The sequence below is a fragment of the Charadrius vociferus genome, unplaced genomic scaffold, assembly GCF_000708025.1.
Source record: "Charadrius vociferus isolate BGI_N301 unplaced genomic scaffold, ASM70802v2 scaffold861, whole genome shotgun sequence".
Taxonomy (NCBI): domain Eukaryota; kingdom Metazoa; phylum Chordata; class Aves; order Charadriiformes; family Charadriidae; genus Charadrius; species Charadrius vociferus.
In genome coordinates this window covers 68,971-90,531 of record NW_009646746.1, presented here as the reverse complement: position 1 = coordinate 90,531, position 21,561 = coordinate 68,971, and the positions used below count along the sequence as shown (strand labels likewise).

The window sequence follows — 21,561 nt, the reverse complement described above, 5'->3', positions numbered from 1 at the left end:
TGAGGATGTGTTAAGCAATTAAGAAGAGGAAGTCATTCCAAGTAACAACCATTGAGATAACTGACTTCAAGAGGAAAAAGTTTATTCAACTATTGCCATATCAGAACAATAAAGCAGCCCTTACATGTAGCCACTCATCGAAAAAGACATTACAAAACATTAACATAATGTAAAAGATCAATTTTCTTTCAGGCATTTTCAAAGGACATCAGACCCACAGAATCTTCTGCTCTGGTGTGCAAGAAAAAAGCTGGAAAGGAATAAAGCAAGCAGCCAGACTTCTCTTCCTATCTGACAACATACCTCTGCTGTTCAGAGCTTCTTGACAATCAAGGTGACACAAGCAGTATTTAACAGCTAAGATATTACCATTTCGGCCGTACTTGAGCCGGTAGCTGTCAATTTTAGTCAGTTTAGTCCTATTACACACATTTTCAAAACGGGAAAGGAAAGCAAGATGACAGGCCCAACTCCGCCCTCAAATGCTCAGAAAGAATTTTCTGTACACAGACCGCACGGCCCTTCCTCAAGACAGGTGTTGGAACTGCTGAGCAACTACAGAGCCCTCATTTACTGCGAAGCAAAATAAGCCTTCAAGCGTCCCTTACTTGATCTTAGCAGGTCAAACTCTCTGTCCAGCAGCTCCTCCTCTGTCAACTTGGAAAAATTGTCCTCTCCAAATGGGTTCCAGCCTGACATATCAGGTGGGTTGCTGATGTTCTGCTTTGGGTAACTGGCAATTGCTTCAGCATCAGGAATACTTGACCTGTGAAGTTAATTCACGGAAGCAAATAAAGACAGATATTACTGGATCGTTTATCAGGGTGGAAATCTATGACATGCTTCTTAATGCCAAACTACTACATACAACTAACACACGTGCATTAACAGCTTATCCCAAAAGCACCTGAAGGCTCATTTAACGCAAAATGGTTCACTTCAAATACACAGTTTGATCGCATCATTCCTGTATGCAATCCTTGGACGTTTCTTTTTCAATTTATTAACTGTAGTCAAAGCAAAGAACCCTTCAGCAAGGCAAACGGCAAGGGAAAAAAAACTGTATTCCACTAGTGGTCATTTCTATATTGCCATAGCAGACGGTTTTATTTTCCTCACAGAAAAAAAGCCTACTACATATGTTTGAAGTTTTCATCGGTTCTCTTTATTTTCAAATTATTTTTTCTTGGCAGACACATTAAGTGTCTTGGAATCCTACATCAATCCAACTGATACAATTAGCTTAACCAGTTGACATCGCACCTTCTGCTTGTATTAGTCTTATCTACACAGATAAGGTAACCTTTGACCAGATGCGTCTTTCCCTTTATGCACGTTTCAGCAAATTACGCCTACCACTTCTCTGTTTGCCTGAAGCGGACTAGGAAAGCAGCGACCAGCACGTTACCGCACGGTAACTGCTTCTCTCTATGCCTAACCAGGCTCCGCAGGCCACGCGTGCAGCCTGGCTCCACCTGGAACCATCTCTTCAAGACAAAAGAAAGGGGACGGGGCTCCTTCCTGTCACCTTGGGTGCTGCCATCCCAAAAGCCTATCGGCTCTTCCTACTGACAGAAGGACAACACGCAGTACAAAGCAATGCATTTAGTATGTCAAGTGAAAAAAAACTCATCACCCCTTCCTTTAGTACAAGAAAACATATTTTTTTGTTTATGAGATCGATCTTACGCATTGCAAACCATTCCTACCTCACAGTCATTGACTTGAAGCTAAACATCAGGATTAAAATCTTTGGCCAAACACACAGAAATGAAATTGGAAATGCAGATATTCGCTTCCACACTGGAATGATTCCTTTCAGCAATTATTTGTGACGAAAGCATTCTGGCTATAGACCTGACCGAAGTACAGCTGGTAAGTCGCAGATACGGGTACAGAAGTCCAGGACAACACTCTCTGCTAAGGATTAGACTACCTAATTGGCAAGAAGCCGTCCAACTGGCCACAGCATTATGTGATATTATATCAATACAGCCTGCAGGAGGAAAACACTTTGCCTTTTCCTCTTTCAACACACTGTAATTTAGAAGAAGCTAAGAATGACAGCAGCACCCGAAACATGTAAGCCACCCTATGAACTGAAAGCCTGTGTCAATACAGACTGCAGCGAACACTGCAAAGTTCCCACAATTGTAAAGGGTTTCTCTTTCAATACAATATAGTAGGGACCTATAGAAATATATAACCTAGTTCATAATATTACTGAAACTGGACAAATCTGCGATACTTTTTTTTTTTTAAATTGCAAAGTGAAGGGGTTTTTATTCCACACATTGGGTTTTGTACGAATTCATGGGAAAGCCATTATTTATTATACTTTATTAAGAAATGGTAAGTCCTCAGACCCCTACAAAGGGATCATATCAGCAATGAGGTGTACCCCATCATATAACACACTTATGTCAGACCTCTGATCAATAGACACACGAGCTAGCAGCCCTAGCAAATAAATGCCAACAATAAAGCCTCTCTTAAAAGAGTGCTTGACATGACTTTCACACACCCCTAACCTCATTCAACATAAGCTACTGACCATCCTAAGCGGAGTGGCTAACAGTCAGTTTCTGCAATAAGTCCATGAACAAGAACAAGTGGAAAATAGGTTCTTTAAGAAGTTGTACCGGGCTCATCTGTTCAAAAGTTAAGCATCCCACTTGACTCTCAAAATTTCCTTTACCACTAAACAGCAACTATCCAACTGCTTTAAATAATAGCTTACTAGTGAAGCAAGTAATTTCTTCAGAAAGGATTCAGCCGTGCTCATCACAATGAGGAACTAAGCTATAAGTAACCCTTGGGAACATCTACTTCAGAATACTTGCCTGCTTGCAGGGTAGGGAGAATCTGCCACTGCTCCAGCACGCACTGCAAGTGACCCAGGGTAAGAGATTAAGGCTGGTGAGAAGTCTTGTGGAGAAGTGATGTATTCAGGAGACTGTGCCTGTTGCGACCGCTGTTGCTGCTGAACAAGCATCTGCTGCTGTAGGAGAGCCTGCTGATATTGCTGCACCTAAGGGGGATAACCATCACGTTACTAAAACTCACGTGGGCCAGTGTAAATCTGTTCTGCCAAACGCACCAACCACCACCACACTCCGGAACAGCTTGGTAGCTTCAGCAGAAGAAAGAAGCCAGAACTATCCATTACATGAGTGAAAAGAAACTGCCCTAACAGGTCAGCGATACCATGCATCTTTTCTATTACGTTACCACTTAGCTTTCTGTAATTATTGCAAACTCGACACATGCTACCGTACCAGTCACTAGTTTGTTTTCATCATACCCTATTCTTAAGTATTATCAATAAAAATTTCAGGAAATTTTCTCCTGACTTCTGAAAAAACATATCATGCTAGTCAGCCTCCCTGCTTTTAAAGGAAGAATTTGATGTCACAGTGTCCCCCACCACGTTGTAGCACCTGTTGCTGCTGAACAAGCATCTGCTGCTGTAGGAGAGCCTGCTGATATTGCTGCACCTAAGGGGGATAACCATCACGTTACTAAAACTCACGTGGGCCAGTGTAAATCTGTTCTGCCAAACGCACCAACCACCACCACACTCCGGAACAGCTTGGTAGCTTCAGCAGAAGAAAGAAGCCAGAACTATCCATTACATGAGTGAAAAGAAACTGCCCTAACAGGTCAGCGATACCATGCATCTTTTCTATTACGTTACCACTTAGCTTTCTGTAATTATTGCAAACTCGACACATGCTACCGTACCAGTCACTAGTTTGTTTTCATCATACCCTATTCTTAAGTATTATCAATAAAAATTTCAGGAAATTTTCTCCTGACTTCTGAAAAAACAGATCATGCTAGTCAGCCTCGCTGCTTTTAAAGGAAGAATTTGATGCCACAGTGTCCCCCACCACGTTGTAGCATACCATACAGTTGTTGCTGGGGTCACTACTGGAAACCTTAAGCACCAAGTATGTTTCATGCTAGTGCATACCTACTTAATGAAGTTTAGGATATATCCCATCTGATTAATACAGAAGTACAACTCAAGATAGCCTTGCGCAACCAAGTTTGGGCTAGCTCTCCCCCTTGCCCCCACAACTAAGTATCGTTTTACATGCTGAACTCCACACTATTTACCACATCCACAGCTCATTACAACTACTCACAAATTTCTCTTACTGCATCTTCACAACAAACTTACAAACACTGCGCTTACTTTAAAATCGTACCATCTACATTCTGCTGTTGACATACCATAGCAGGATACTGAGATTGGGAAGGTTGCTGCTGGTACACAGACTGCATCAACAGCTGCTGTTGGACCATCTGCTGGTGCATTGCTTGTTGGTACTATTATTTGAAAAGAAGAAAATGGCTTTAAGAAGTCATGATCCCCCCTTTAGAAACACCCAAGTATTTAGAAGAAGTAACAATTAAAATAACACTGATGTGACTCCAGAGCATTTTTCAGGTAAGACATGGCATAACCAAGAATCGGCTTGCAATTCAGTCACCGCATTTTAGTGACTCTGTTTGGAACCTTTTCCATTTTCTCCCACCTATTAATACTAGCCTGTTTAACAAAAAAATTAGACTACATATTCAGCACTGCCTTTTCTATGGCAGGCCAATTAGCATCGTAACTTTTGCAACTAATACCAGTGCTCTGCCCCTTCAGAAAATACATCACCTCTGCTTTAAAGAATAACATGTCTCAACAGGGCAATAAAAGAGCGATAGCAATAGGCACCTTGGACAGGATCTGAAAGTTCTTGTCTGACCTAGCTGCTCTTCTGCTATGTTTGCAGTTATTTACGACACGCAACCTAAGCAATTATACTTGACAGCATGCAAACTAGACAGTGTTAGAATACATGCTATCTGAAAAATCTGTGTGAACAGAACTATAAAAAGCAATGTCTTCACTGACCAAGAAACAGTTTATGTACAACCATCTACTGCAGGTATAGCATCACCATCTACTGCAGGTATAGCATCACCACCTAGATAACGCCTAACACTTATCTTAAGCATATTTACACATACACAAAACCTTTATTTCAGCCACGTAGTAGTACTTCAAAGCAAGCCGGGATTCAGGGTCAAACTGCAAAAATAGACTGCACACAGAAAAAAAAGCAACTTTCTAGATTAAGCTTCGCAGTGCTTGTGAAGAGACAATCAAAGGTAAAGAGATGAGGCAAGGAGCCACGATCCCCTTCTCTCTCTCCTAGCAGGCAAACATCAGGCAGCAAGTACAGAAATGTTTCACTAGCATCTGATTGCAAAAGTATTACCAAGCATAACATGTGTCTCTTAGAAACCTCACAGATTTGCCTCACACCTGCTGAATGTAAGCATCCTGAACGGTGGGTTGCTGCTGCTGGTGATGTAAACGGTGTAGCTGCTGTAGTCTCCAGTCCCCCTGCTGCAGCTGCTGGAGAACCCTGTTCTGCTGTGGGGGGTGCTGGTTGGTCCCTTGGGACTGTAAGATTTCTTGTCCATTCCCTGGTCTCGTGGTTCCTGTAATATTCAAACAATACTACTGAGAAACTGATGTGTGAAGTTTACCTAGAAAGCTCCCTTGCAGTTAACTTCTTTATTTAGCACTTGAAGATGAAAGAGTTTATAAACTTCCCTCCCCAGTCTGACAACTAGCACAGTTGGTAGATACTAAGTTCACTTCTCAAAGAACACGACCAGGCCTGTCGATGCACAATTTCTACATACAAGATGTGGGAAGCTTCCTTTGATCTCACAACACAGGAAACTGGGTTCAAGAGTTCTACTTCACTAATATTGAAGTTGTACATTCTAACCCTCAAAGCATACAAGTTCGTATGAATGCAGCACAATTATTTTTTTCTTTTTCTTTCTTTAGGGGAACTCTTGGCTCAGTTGCCAAGTTCCCTGAAACAGAACACCCGGTTAATTTCACCCTTCAATTGTTACTGTAGATTTTAAAGTAAGCAGTTACCAACATAAACCAATCTCTCCCACATGCTTTACTTATACTCTGAAGTGCCCAGAAATTATCTGTTCACTGTTAAAACAAGGAAAGCTTTTCAAGTTGGATGGTTATCCGGATGCTGTCTAGTAAGAGCTGTTTACACCTGGGACACAAACATTCTCAGTGGCCTTTTGATTGGAGGCTTTCCCATTACCATCCCTAAAGCTACTCTTTCTGTACTGTAGCAGACACATAACATGACAAAACACAACTAACAAAGTATTCAAGATAAAAATAAAATCTACTTAAGGGGAAATTTATTAGAGCTATAACTCTTTTTGAATACGATAAAGATAAATCCACAAAGGATTTACTGAAAACCCGTTTCACTCGATTGACTCTCCCTCAGTTACTCCTCTGTTGCCCCTCTACTGCACCCACAGTGCAATGGGAGGTGCATCAATCAATACAGAAGTGAAGTTTTTACATGGTGTTGATATCTCGTGACTTATTGAGGCACAGGGAAAATATTTTTTCTATTACAGTGAAAGCAGCTTGAAACAGAAGAGTTCCGTACTTTCATTGAATTATTTATAAGTCAAAACTGAGCATGAACTTCTCTCACAGTCCGCAGTGGGAAATTTTGTTCAAATATCACCATTAATCGCAAGGAAAAAAACAAATCACCCTCACTTCTCAACTATTTCCATTTAGTTTCTAGGGAAACTTATTACTCACATATTTACAGTCTTTCAGAAGGGATGAAGATTTATTTTTTGGCATATAAAAAAAGCAGATCAATCTGAGGTTTAATTATTATCCTTACTAAAGCAAGAATGAAAAGAAACACAAAATACATTCTTCATTTATTTTGGTCCATTCTTAGACTCCGTTCAATTACCTTTTTGCCCGCGATTACCGAATTCACCAGGAACTTGTACTTTGACTGGAGTAGCTGAGCTCTGGATCGTCAGCACGTTAGAAGCGGCAGTGCTTGAATTGGCCTTTGGTCTTTGTCGTGGTGCAATTGAGGTTTCTGTTGGTCCAACAGTATCTGTTATTCTGAAAAAGCAAATTTTCCATAGAAGAGACTTGATTAAAAAAAGTCTGTTTCTTCTTCAAATTAGACACAATGTATGTCTTGGTAGCTCAATTAGGTCTTAACCATGTGCTGCTCTACTGCTGAATTGGATTTTAGTACCTTAAAATTCGCTTCCTAAACCTCCACTCGCCCCCCACTGCAGCCATCGGATGTATGGCTGCTGCAGAACACCATTAAGAAGGAGCTATACAACGGCCTTATTCCCAAGGAGACCACGGCACTAGATGAAATTTCTCTGTATAACCTTTCCTCAGTTCAGAGCAGCGAGTGAAAGTTAGGTGCAGTGCTGTTGACACTTACAGGGAATAAGATTAAGAAAAACCTAATCTGTTAAGTCAACTCATTTCTACTTTTAGTTAGGGATTTAGCCCCTAAAGTTTAACACCCATGAACCGCACCAAATATTTTCAACTTCCCTGCAGTATTTCAGAGCTGCCTAATAGTCAACCAGGGTAATAAAGATGTTCCAAGTACTTCTGAGCTTTAATCTTGTTGTCACATTCTAATATATGCAATTCCAAATTTTTTTTTAAAGCTGGCCAACTGCTTAAAAAAAATAATTCACCATCTGAGCACCAGTACCTAACACCTTACATGAGTTCCTACCATACTATATCAAGACACCATCTGCCTTAAACTGCTGTAACTTAGAGCTGTCAGGAAAACATTATTTAGGAAAAACTATCAATTTTCCTACTGTCATCTATCAGATTTAGTCGGACTTTAAAACATTATTCCATGGATACTCTAGGCCTGCCCTCCACTGCGTGTTACCAATGGACAGCAGAGCCAGCAAAACCAACCACATCCAGACCACGACACTGCCGTAAAATGGGACCGAGACATCTACATAGCTCAAACACGGCTCAGATGAGCCCATTCGCTTGCTTCTCAGTGGCAATAGGCTAATGAAGTCACAGTTGAAATAGAGCTGATTACTACCGCAGAATACAGAAGTACCTTAGTCACACACGTGGGTAGATTCAAAACCAGAATTACTGCTATTAACACGGAATAAAAGCATAAAGGATTCTTCTAGCTTTAGCATTAAGTACACACCACATACCACAGCAGAAGTAAAAAGCGTAAATAGGAATTCCCAAAGTTTTGGTTTTGCTTTTATTAACAAGTACAAAAAAATGAGTATTTTTGGTATAAAAATCTGATTTTTCTGAAAAATAAAATCCACTTACCTTCATCAGTTTTCATCTGCACATTTAAAGTCCTAAGCACAGTTTATGTCTATCATATCCTCACCTCCCGCAACAAACTTAGTTCAAAATTCACTCATGACAGAAGCAGAAAATAAAGCAGATCTCAAACATACTGCTAGCACTTAATTATTCCACCACGAACCAGGCTCCCTGTTTCTCTCCGTGCATTCTCAATACAACGGAAAAAAAAAAAAAAAGCAGTGAGTGGAATCCAGAGAGACTTGAAGCTCTTAGAATGGCAGTTCATATGTTCTAGTGACCTCTACCCCAAGATAGTTTTTCATTTATTAACAAGCATGTGAAAACAGGTTTCAGACAAACACGTAGCTTAACAGTATTAGCAAAAACTAATGAAATAAAGTAAAGCCACATCTGCTGCTCACCTTGCTTTTATTTGGCTTTTTCTAGCAGCTGCCTCGCTAGCTGTCATGGGTTCAGGAAGAGCTGAAGGAACAGGAGAATTCTTGGGAAAAATAAATTTGAATAAATTAAAAAAAATGAGATCCTGAAATAAAAAAATTATTACATATTGAAAAGAAATACTTGGGTTCAAGCTTTTCATGTTACAAGGCTTCATGCAGAACTCGCATGGCTGTAGATTAAAGCAAGTGTTGAATTTTAACAGTACACTCTGTTCTCTGATCTGTTTCAAAAGTACAAAACCATTACCCATCTAAATGTTTTGTCCACTATTTCACTTCATTTACACACTAGTAACTCCCAACAATGAAGTAAAACATGTACTCCAAATGTTTTCTTGTAACCGCACAGAGCAGAGACTTGCTTTAGCCTCAGGTTTAAAAACTAAACCAAAACCTAACCTTTGGATGAAACAACAGTAGTTTTTTAGTGCACTCAGCTCTTCCACCGCAAAACAAGTTCCATAAAACCAAGCAGCATCTAAGCTTCCATGGTCCTTCAACTTACCCCCATCTCAAATTCCTGAATAAATTATGTTTCACCGAAAGCGCATCTAATCAAGGAAAACGGCAATTTTGGGTAAGGGAGGGAGGAAGGTTGTCTCCAATTGCACATGCACTACCTCGTTATCTGCAGCCAAAACCACAAATCTCAGTGCCGTCAGAAACAGTACAGGCAGAGTTATCAATTATCAAACACTGCTTCTGAAGACCACCACCAGTCCTGGCATAAGTCAAGTGTCCAGGAGAGAGACAGGCACATTTCTGACTTTCCCTTGAAAAAACAAGCCCCTGTCAAAGACAGCATAGAGCCCTCTGCCAGCCCCTCTCCTAACCTATACTGGTCATTTTATATCCTGGCAAAACTCCAAGGGGGACAGGCAGGGGTGTCCACGTGCACATTTTTCTGCTGCTTCTCTTGAAGGCAGACGTAGGTGCTACAGGTCCAAGCACTACCACAGAAATATCAACAGCAACAGAAATCAGGGCATAGGCTGCTGCTCTTAGTGCCATTTTAACACTCCAGGGGGAAACCCACACACACAAAACAGCTTTGCTTTGTGAGAATACTCCAGGCACTTTCACTTCTCCATGTCTGTCACATGGCAAGAAGTCAAGTAAGCAGGCTGTTCCTATCTGCAGGTGAAAAATTAAACACTCCAAGAGATTGACATATTCTCAGGTCACCTGAGTGAGGTGATACTACTCCTCCCATGAGTAACATAGTAATTGCTCAAATTATGTCCTGTGAAGAAAGTTAGGCACTTCCTCATATTTCAGGATAAAGTATTTGAGGCAAAGTATAGTTATTGCACTTGCTAATCACATGCTGCAACAGTGTAATGCAAAAGCATTCATATCACTTGAAATTTAGCCTTTATCTCCAAACAGCAAGCACTCCAAGGTTTTCCGGTTTGTTTAAGCTAAGTTTCCAAAAAGCAACGCTCGTATTTACTGAGCATGTTCTTCTACAAGGACCAAGGAAAGCAACGGGATCTCAATAAGTTCACTTTGTGCCTCTGAAGGCAGAGTTTACCATAATTGACATTTGTACCAAGATTAAATTTGAGATGGATTTTTCCCGGTGCCCATCTTGGGAATCACTTCATAATACTGAATATTATTGATGTGCCCTCAAATTCCGCTGCACTGCAACTAGATCAGTGAATAAGATGATCTTTGATAGACAGTCCAAACTTTAAAACAACATTCAAACTCACATGGAAAGTCAGGGTAGAAATGTAGGCTAAGCAAGACACTAATCTGTTTGCCTTCCAGTTCACTGCAGTCTTTCCAATGGATTAACATAATTGCTAAGGATGATTAAAAAAGGGTTTATCTAGAACAAACATAAACGCTCTTGACAAGACTGTTACAGCATTAAACCTTCTATTGTCAACAAGTTCTGTAGTATATTTCATATTCATTGAATTAGACACAAGAGACAACTAATGGTCAAAACCTCATGTCAGGTATTGGTGCAGTACAAATATAATTCATAAGCTGTGATCTCAAAATCAAAATACATTTTGTTTAGAGAGCTAATATTGCATGTACGCAATAGCAACTCGAAGTGTACTCCACTCTGCGTTTTAAATTTAGGAACAAGGTTTATGAAGGAACAGAAATAATCTTTCTCAGCCGGTTTGACAGACTTCCGTCAATGCTACCTATAAAATATAGTAAAAATACAGTAAACATTAAAAACTACTTACATTAATATTAGACACTGGACAATCCTTTTTGGCAAGTTTAAAGGCAAAGTAAGACACTTGAAAGATATCAGGTCTTTGTTCTTGATCAGGTTCAAGCATATATCCTGCCAAAGTTGATAAGACCAAGTTATCACTGCTGGATACCAAAAAGCCTGTCAAGACAGCATCCTACCAGCAAGAAGAAATTCAGCAGCTCCGCCAAATGAGCTTACCCCAGAAAGAGTAATTTTTATTATTATGTTGGTTTTGAGGTGTTCTTGGGTTTTTTAAGTACTTTTTATCAAGTCAAATAGTTTCTAGGGTGAAATATAATTGGTAAGATATATGCTGTTTGATATTGTCACAGTTGGGTGAAAGGCAGATAAACTGAGGTAGTTATTAGTAACTTCAGAGAAACAACATAAAACCAACTCATAGTAATAGAATTTCCTACAGTTAATACAAAACTGAGCGTATCTAACAGAAGAGTCACAGATCTATCTCACTGCATCAGGCCAAGGTTCTGTGTGATCTTTTGTCTTGAAGATTTGACAGTAATGACAACTGAAACATAAAACCAACTCATAGTAATAGAATTTCCTACAGTTAATACAAAACTGAGCGTATCTAACAGAAGAGTCACAGATCTATCTCACTGCATCAGGCCAAGGTTCTGTGTGATCTTTTGTCTTGAAGATTTGACAGTAATGACAACTGAAAATACTCATTATTAATGTAAATTGTATTGTATCTCTGTACTTGGATAACAGAATAATCATTAGCCTCAGAGGTGCTTGTTGTCCATAATTTCCCTTCAGACTCTTTTGCGCTTTCAAACTTTTGCCAGAGCTCATGTGCGACACTCTGGGTTGACCATGCTTTGTCAGGTTTTTGTTCTGTTATAAGCCACAAAACCACTATAAAATTCTCCGCAGTACAACTCATCTCAATACACTTAGGTTTGTAAAGTATACTTGCACTTCAAATTCACCTAACTACAACTGTCCAACTTGGATAGAAAAATACTATTAGTGGTCTGACATCGTATAGAAAAAACACACTTAAGAGCAAAAAGGAACTATGAATAAATTAAGAGCTGCTCTTTTCATTCCCCTTATCCCTTTGTGGTTTATAGCAAAAAAAAAAAAAAAAAATCATCCACGCCTCCCAAAGAAACCAACAAGTTTTTAACTCCAACAAAGCTATTCCGAGTTGAGCAGTACAGTTTCATCTGGCAGGTCTTTACACTGCCTTATTCTCTTTTAATTCTGATGTTACCATCAACTCATCCATTAAATGCCCAGAACACAGTAGTGATTTTAGCACGTCAGTTTTCCTGCAGAAAGACTTGTTGGTACTTCATTCACCTGGCTCGCTTTTAGCATCATTTGCAAGAAGATTTGCCTAGGTTTCTAAAAATGTCTCTAGGCTAGCACCTCAGTTCTGTACCCTGTGGCACAGCGCTTCAATGAGCAAAAGGTTGAGCAATCCTCCTCTGGGCAAGCGCAGGAGTTAGAAGTCAGATGGTAGCCAGGAGCAACTCCCACTGTTCGCTCAAGGACCCAGCCAGTCTGCACTGCCCAAATCACTCACCTACATTAGCACTATCTTTTGTGTTTTATTTGATTTACAAGGGAAAAGAAATGCCAAGCTGCCCAGATACTTACTTATCAAACAGTGTATACTATGAGAGTATCGGGAATTGTCCGGAACGGTAAAGCTTCCATCGCAAATAGCAACTTGACTTTCTCCGAAGGGAAGTGAAAAGAAGCAGAGTTTATACAGCAAGCAGCCAAGCGCCTGTGAAAAACAAACACAAGCACTGTAAAGAGATGAGAGTAAGCCTTTTTGCACAACAAAGCAGCACCAACAAGAAACAAACTGCATCCTAGCTACAGCCAATGCTTACACTGTTATGTAGAAGCTGCATTATGAAACACACGGTTGATGTGACAAGCTGATATACAAACCAGCTCTGAAAAGTCTTTCTTTCCCACCGACTCCTAACTTGGACAACGAACTACCAAAATCAGAGCATTCCCCAAGAGCTGCATGCACATTGTCTTATCACTCAGAGTCCACTAGCGTTTCTGCTGAATTTAGTTTTTATTTAATTATCTGCCCATCACCTAATAAAAACACCTTTCCTTATCATGCTGCCAACAGAAATCCATCAGAAACCACTGGTGACTATCAAGCAGCAACCTCAGCCGACAATAGGGAAAAAAATTCTAAATCGTGTCCCCCTGGACTCTTAACGATCATCACACACCACATTCATTTTATTCACAGAAGACTTAACTACTAAAGATACCTCTACTGTATACTGTATTGTATACCTGCGTGATATATTTCACTTCCAAAGAATTAGTTTCTCAGTTAGCTAATGCTGCTTTTAACTCCTCCATCACACCTCTTAATTAGTTATATTTTTCACAGTACCTGATTTCTTGCTTACCCAGATATCTGCCTTGGTAGTAATCGGCTTTCCTCCATAAAGATTGATCATTTCAGGAGCTCTGTATGATAGTGTTGTATACCTAGCAGTATATAATTAAAGGAGGACATAAATGAAAAATGTCCCTCAGAACCTTAAGTGTGCTTTTCTGCATCTGCCATGCACACACCACTCACATATGCACCTGGACTTGCCTTATGCAATGCACGTGATGTATTACATTTGCAGCATCACAGAAAATATTTCCAGTAGCAACATGAAATTATCATACACAAGAATTAATATTGTCAGCTAAAATTTTCTTTTACTGTTACTTCCCCAGCTCACGTACTTTGGCAAGTGTCACTTTGCTTAAGCACTGCAATAACCAGTTATTTGAAAAAGGAAATTTGAGAGTCCTACAAGAGTATTCCCTATCGCGTACTGAAACATATAAAATGTGGACTTCAAAAAACTAACATCTCAAAATAATTCCTTAACTGGTAGGCAAAAGTGTTTTTCAGAGCTGAAAAAAACAAACCAACCCTGTTCTCAAGTTATAAAGTGATACAAGTCGCCTGTATTTACTCCTCCGCAGTAGTTACCCCAAAGGGGCAAAACCAAATTAATATATGTTTTCGAGAGTAGTCCTGAAGTAGAAGTTCAGATATTTTTCTGGGCAGTCTACGGAGAATGAACATGAACCTTACTCTACAAATAAGACTGTACGTAAATCCATTCCATTGCTTATTTACACTAATTCTTTTCTCTTATACCGTTAGCTGTATTAAATCAGCAAAAACGCAAAATATCAAACCCCTAAAATGGCCAGTAGCCAGACATATTTATGAAAAATTCCGTTTCAAAACAGCATGCTTTTTTTCCCCCAATTCTTTTCGAGTCTCACAAGGTTTTTTTTGCAAAACTGAATAAACAGAAGAAATATACGTTACCAAAGAGTTCCACTGTTTTACTTGGTTTATGTCAATGTTAGTTCAAATTCAACCATTAAGTTCAATTCACATTAATAAGATAGATGCAGTAATGCATGGACTTTCCTAGCAGCACAATCATGGCTTATGATAGGCTTAAAAACAAACTTACTTTTTAATTTCTTCTTCAACCACATTAACACCATCTTTTTGAGGATTAAGATATTTGTTAGTGGCACTGCCGAAATCACAGAGAACATAGTTCCCACTATCGTTTAACAATATATTCTCCACCTTGAAAGAAAATCAACACACAGGAACATTAAATGAAAACCACAGCATTAACTTCCAAGTTAACTGTCATTATGCCTTCTCACACGCAAACAGGAAAGTTATCACAAACATCAATTGAAGGACTTGGCATTCCAGTAAGCGATGTCTCATGGTTTAGTACCTCTGGTGACAGCTCCACCAACAGCAAGTGCTTCCCTAACTACAGGAGTCTTAGTGAAATACCTCCTATGTTCTCAATCCTTTTTAAATAGATCATTGATTTTAACCTAGATGTTCCTTTTTATAAATTCATACCTTTAGGTCCCGGTGAACTATAGGTGTTTTGCACTGATGCAACCGGGCAACAGCTTCACATGTATCACAAAATATTCTCATTACTTCTGACTCAGTAAAGCCTGTCTGCAGACGCTGATTCATCTGATTCACAACTTGCCCAGCTAAAGAAACAACAAGGTATTTATTTTTAAATAATTACTATTATGTACAGAAGTAAAGACTTATTTATATGCAGGAAGACTACAAAGAAGAGGCAACAAAGATTTCGGCAGTCACTGTATCTAAATAAAACAAACCTGGTTTTCCAAATGCACACTCTTGTATCATCCTAGACAGCAAAAATACTACCTGAAACGAACCAAAACAGTCCCTATCACTGAAACCTGTTTGGGACAAGTTGTCACAAACACAAGGAAGCATCCATCGCACAAAGATGTTACCTAAAAAGTGTCTCTTGCGCTTAGATCCATAGCCAAAAGCCTTTCAGACAACCAAGTTCAAGTTAATTTATATTCGAGACACCCTCTGTCTTAGTCTTTCTGGGAGACAAATAAGAACAAAAAAAAGGAGAGAAAAAAAAAAAAAGAGCCCTGAATCCACGCTTCAAGGAAGACCTCACTTAACCTCCTCATAGGTTTCTTTCTCAGATCAGGACTCATTATTTCTGTTTCTTGAAGTAACTTGACCAGATAATACTAGGCTCTTACTACCACAACACCCACTTAACACTCACAGATGAAGCAAAACTCAGTATCTACAGGGCCTTGGTGACTGCTCTGTCGAAACAAGGATGCTTTAAAAAATAAAAGCTTAACACTGTCAAAGCATCTGACAGTTTGCATCCACGTGGCTATTTTCCATGATAATTGAGGAGAGAGTGCTACCAACAGGGAGTCAGAAGTGAGCTCCCACAACGGAAGAACAATTCACCTATACAAGCAGGGTAGAGGACCAAACACGTGGCCATTACTTTTCAAATTATCTTCTTATTCCCTTCTCCAAAATGTACATAAAGGCCATCTTTGTCTCCTTACGGTACATATTGCACAAGCTGTAATGTTTGCTGCTTCTATCGTAAATAAAACCAACATCAATCTCAACTGAAAGTATTCTTTGGGCATTACGGACAGAGAGGTGGGTTTTCTTTCTACTCTAGAAATACTTGCTTTGTAATTGTAGCGCTTGTTCTAGTACCGTGACCTATTTGGGTTAACCACCGTCTCGTATTACGAGGTCAGTGCCTAGTCACCCTAAATTTTACATAATCTTCAGAAGTTGAACTCAATCGCAACTTTATCCCAATGCACGTGTCAGGTAGGGGAAAAAGTAAATCTACAAACTACCTGATTTTACAGATTGTTTGAAATAAAGTTTTATTACAAAACAGGACCGCCGGACTATTATTTTTTGGGGCCAGCATTTCAACACTAACTATGCTATGCTCATTTATAACAAGTCACCTGTCAGACAGGAGTAAAGCATCTTTACTATTGTTACCTAAAACAAAAACAGCAGAAGGAGAACAGCGGTGAGCTTGCCAATCTTTCCAATTGAATTATGTTCTTGCTACATGTTGATTAGCAGAAACAGCCGAACAGAGCAATTTCACTTCATACTCATAAATAATTGCCCTGTTTCTAATGATACTTAATTACAAAGCCAGGTGAAACTGACTTTTATACTTTTAGTGTTCAACAGCTCAGTGCCTTAATAGCAACAACACAAACAGAAAAGCAAAACCAAGAAATTGGATTCCAGCTGTGAGATATTTACAGGAACCTTTTAAGGGAACAATTCTAAGTAAAGATCCCAGGTGATCTATCCAAATATTTCCCCTGCGTTTACACTGAAAATGTCAGCCTTCTCTTACCTCGACAGTGCTCCATTAGAATGAGTACCTCCCAAACATTATCACTTATAGAGTTAACAGCGCAATCCAGATAGCTCACAATATTCTTGTGCCCAGATAACTCCTTCTGAAAAAGGAAACACACGTTACAGTTCAGCACCAAAAAGTTTAAACAAGGAAAAGATAGTACAAGTTTTCAGACAACCATTTATGACTTGAAGTTAAATTAGTGCCTGCCCCACATCCACGCCTCTTGAGCAAGTCCCAGAAACACAGAACACAGGCTCATCGCTGCAGCGATGTCAGAGTGACTGCTACATATCAAACACCACAATTACTACTCAGAAAAGAACGCCTACATGCTACCTGTTGGACAGTTCAAAGACATCCCAGCCACTACATTTTAAAACAACATTGTGAAGTAGTAATAGCTAGAGCCTTGATATGAAGGAGAGATGGAACTATCAAGCTACTTGTGCCCACCCGGAGCTAATTGAAAAACTGTCTCACACAGTTATTAAAAAAGGTAGCTGGAGAAAAGCCACAACTGCTGTAGTCTCAACTGTTCTACAAAGTTATTGCAGAACAAAGTTCAACAAAGTTATTAAAAACAAACAACTGAAGGTGTCCCCAAGGAAACAAACCAACTCCTAAGAGCCATTTTACATATGGAATTGAGCAACGCTTTGTCACAGCTGACTGTAGAAGTGTTGTCATCTGTATTACAGAGTTGCTGCCTCTAAGAGAACTTAAGGTTAACAAAAAGGTACCTCGTATCAGATAATTAAATAGGTGCTCCTATGATTAGAACACATGTAAGCTAGAAGCATAGGGAGATGGAATTTATCTTCATAGTATCTGCTGAAAGGCAATATATCAGATTTTCTCTCGCTCAGTCAACAACTAATTTTTTTTCTTTATTTTTTTTTTGTCTGTCAAGTACTCATAAACGCAGGTACGCCTGACTACACCTTCTAGTTTCTCCTGATTTGCTAGTCACCTGCTGAAAAACAACAGAAGCTCTGATGATACAGAGGAGCTCAGCCACACTCCTATGAGTTACCTCGACACTGGACTGCAACTTCAGCAAAGTGCTGATGCCTACTCAAAATGACAAAACTTGCGGGCGTCCCCAGCAGCATCATTCAGCTAACAGAGCTGTGGCACACAGAGGCCTTCACAAGTGAAGCTGCCACTGCAGAACTGGAAAAAATTACTTTTGATTGCGAACCAAATGTATTGACCAAATGGACTGTGGTATCAAATACATATTTTATAGTTGTCTTATAACTTATTCACACACCAACCCTAAAGTTAGCGTTAGTTTCTCAAAGTAGTAGTACAAAATCATGACCGTAAGGTCAAAAGAAAAGGTGTTCTAGAAACAATTATTACTGAAGAGGCATTTGGTGCACGTATATTACAAAATTATCATTCTCCAGTTACAAATAATGAGCTTCTTACCATAATTGTAATTTCTCTCTTGCATATGTTGAGATCCGGCACATTATTAACATACATTCGTTTCAGTGCACAACGTATCCCACCATGGGTACGTACCAGAAACACAGTCGAGAAGCCACCTGGAAAAAAGAATTACAAGCAAATGAAGCTACTGGAGATTTTACTATTCCTCTAAACAACATCACTACAGGCTAAAAAATAAATTAGAATGTCTAGGTCAGTCATTCAGTGTGTTGTTACTCCTCACTCACAGTTATAAAGATTTGTTACCTCAATCCATTTCACACAGATGAAATATTTTTGACGAAAACATAAGGGTCTTACTTTGTTGCGACATCAAACGAGAACACTCGAAAAGCATTTTCACATTCAAAGAAATTTCTAAAGCCTCGTGAGAACTCTATATATTCAGGTATCAACCCTGAAGTAGTTTCAGAGTCATCCAGAAACCTTAACATAAAGGTTTTCTCCAGATCTTCACAATTTGTAAATCCCCCAATACTTGATAAATATTAACTCCATAAACCTACATTTTAGAACATAAAAATTAAAATACTAAGAAAAGAGCAAGTCTTCAGAGATACTGAAAAAGTCATGCAACTTTTCAAGATAGCCTAAACACAGATAGAACCTCCCTGCAATCACAGACCATGCAAGCAATCAACTCTGAAGTACTGTTTTTATTTAAACCCATACTAACTATGCAGTTAAAAATTACACTTTCTCCCACAGCTAGTCCCATCAAGGGCATCCTTCGTCCAATAGCAGCATGAACTGCGAGCCGTGTACTCCCAGCTTCCCAATATGAAGTTTTTCTTTTTCTGTTCCCCAGTACAGAAGAACCACGCAGACAGGAATTACACACAGAAGCACAGTGAAATAGCCTACAGAGGCACTACATCCCAACGCTCGGATAAACCTAATGGAAAAACAACTCTGTTTTACCTGTCTTCTGTCAGTCTCAGCTACTGCTCAAGGCCCCGAGAAGGTTACATTAGCATCACCTCAAGGTTCAAACACACAGCTTTCCCACAGTTTTCGGAAACCTGCTTTATAGAAGAGCTCATGTCAATCCATGCTTTCTTTGATTGTCTGGTGTCTGATGGTAAGCCAAATATTACCATGGGAACTTTCAGCTGGTGCAAACACTCAGGTATACAATCAGGATCAAAATATGTAAATTAAAACGATTAACTACTCTGATAATCAGGCAGCCAATTAAAATGCACGCATTTCATCTTTATTGATACAATCTGCAAGCAGCGTTTATTAAGTAGAATGTACCTCATTTGATACACCTCTCGTGCTTGAACAAACATCAATAATTTACAATTGAAAAAGTATTATTAAGAAGTTTTCTTGAAGATTAAGTATCTATTATTTTCAAACTTAATTGCTCATTTGGCTAACTGAGATGCTACGCTGTCAAAACAGAACTACTGCTAATTTTAATACAACTGCTTAAGTTCTGCAAAATTCTTATACCTAACCTACTCTACATAGAGCCTTCCCAAAACTTTAACAGGACACCCGCTCTTAAGTTACTCAAGTTCTAATGCCAAACTCCAGCTGGGGCTGAAATGATCCTTTAGGGCTCCCCTAGTACCAACCTGGGGAACGATGTTGACTGATGTGCAGACCTTCGTTAACAGAAGATTTTCTTATCCTCTCAATAGAAAGAGGCTTCTTTTTTAAGCACCGATACTGGACCAAATATGTAGCACCGATACTTGACCAAATACATAAAGCAACACTCAAGTAACACACAAAAGTCTAATCATTAGATCACAAAAATCACTTCTTGTCTTTTTAACCAGTTTTATAGCCTTAAAATTCTCTAGGACTAGCAGGAGGACAAGAACGAAATGCCAGGTTTCAAGTTTCTCTGACAATTGTTTTTATGTAACCGGAGCAGGCATGACTGGGTAAAAACAATCAGTAGAAAGTACTGAAAAAAAGACAAAGTACTCAGACAACTGCTCTCCTTGCCATTAGGTGGCAATATTAACCAATACTTGAACCCTGGAAGAGCCATAAAAGCAGACCTATTGCCCATTTTGCCAAGGAGCAGATATGTGACCTTGAATGGTTTTCCATTAGTAAATATGACCGCTATTGAAGTCCTTTCATCAAGGAGCCAAGTGGCATAAACTCTGAACAAAACTCGATTAAGTACATGAATAGTTTACAGGAAAATTAATAGCCACCAATGTTACGGGAATCTTTATCCATCAAAACCCCGAACCATTAAAATTTAAGCCTTAAGTCATTTCTCATGTGACACCTCACACTGAATGCACCAAAGCAAACAATTATCAGTGCTGTAAATGTTCATGAAAACTGTAATTTAACGTTGCTGTCTTGTTGGGGGGGGGGGCAAGAATGTGGATACATACATAGCCTTGTCCTATACAGAAATACAACCAGAACTATGAGTAGTTGCATCGCCCACAGATTCGAGACTGCAACCTGAACAGAACTACACTTTCAATGTCTGTCAGCACAGGAGCTGTCATTTCACAAACTTTTTCAGAAGCTGCAAAGATTTTATATTACCTGATACAGTAAAGGCAGAAAACACACTGTTTTCCATAACACAACCCATCCAAAAGAAAAGCTTAAAACAAAAGTTTGTTTTAAGTTATGGCATGTAGAGAGATGACAAGGAAGTTCCAGATGTTAAGCTGCCACCTCCTCTGCACACTTCCATTCCACCGCGACAATTCTGGTTGCCTTCTTAAATTCCTGATACAGCCAAGTCACAACTCCCCCACAGCATCCCACAAGTACTTCCACATCTTCCCACGGATAAGAAATACCACAACATGCTGCAGTTGGGCCCAAGACAGGTATACAGGCACTAACGGGTAACGAGCAACAGTTTTACCAACTTTGAAGCCTTTCCATCAAGAAGTAACATAACTTTGCTTGGTCTTATTTATCAGAGTGCCAAAATTCACAGCACCTTCGTTTAAAAATTGACAGAAAGGGCACAGTGACCAAAAGTAATAATCCAGAAAATGGCATGCGTTCTCAGGCTGCCAACAGGTTTGGCTATATAATTATATGAACCTCATCACCCTTAGCGATTTGACTGTTTCAGCGTAGTTAGCCCTTTAGCTTCCTTGTCACTAAATCATTTTAGATACCATTTGAGAATTCCCAACACATTCAAGACAACAGCACGTAAGGCTACGAGGCATAAGCAGAGAGCATACAGCCACAACCCCGTTTCTTCTCTTTTGTCCCACATCCTGAAGAACCAACTCAAATATAAATTGAAAGGCCACAGAAAAACTAACTGGGGAAATCATAGGGTCGGTATCACAGTAATCAAGACCTGAATATGGGACTGAGTGCAGTTTTGAAGAGACTCATATGGAAAGCAAAAGCACAAAAAAGTATCATTTTGCATGAGGACAGCAGCACTGCATTTAGTCAGCC

The 21,561-nt window shown here is 39.4% G+C and overlaps 1 protein-coding gene across 1 annotated transcript in view; it reads right to left on the bottom strand.

The window, feature by feature from the left end:
• BMP2K (BMP2 inducible kinase) overlaps positions 1-18,228 on the bottom strand; it is a 35,433-nt gene extending 17,205 nt beyond the window's left edge. Inside the window, exons 1-13 of the mRNA XM_009891504.1 lie at positions 18,118-18,228; positions 16,675-16,780; positions 14,823-14,965; positions 14,407-14,528; positions 13,324-13,405; positions 12,533-12,665; positions 10,887-10,990; positions 8,635-8,714; positions 6,837-6,997; positions 5,330-5,508; positions 4,240-4,335; positions 2,844-3,031; positions 609-766 (exon numbers count right to left, since the gene is read on the bottom strand). Of these exons, the coding sequence (XP_009889806.1) occupies positions 609-766; positions 2,844-3,031; positions 4,240-4,335; positions 5,330-5,508; positions 6,837-6,997; positions 8,635-8,714; positions 10,887-10,990; positions 12,533-12,665; positions 13,324-13,405; positions 14,407-14,528; positions 14,823-14,965; positions 16,675-16,780; positions 18,118-18,174 (1,609 nt within the window). The 5' untranslated portion in view covers positions 18,175-18,228. The remainder of the gene's footprint in view (positions 1-608; positions 767-2,843; positions 3,032-4,239; positions 4,336-5,329; positions 5,509-6,836; positions 6,998-8,634; positions 8,715-10,886; positions 10,991-12,532; positions 12,666-13,323; positions 13,406-14,406; positions 14,529-14,822; positions 14,966-16,674; positions 16,781-18,117) is intronic.
• Positions 18,229-21,561: the final 3,333 nt, after the last annotated feature.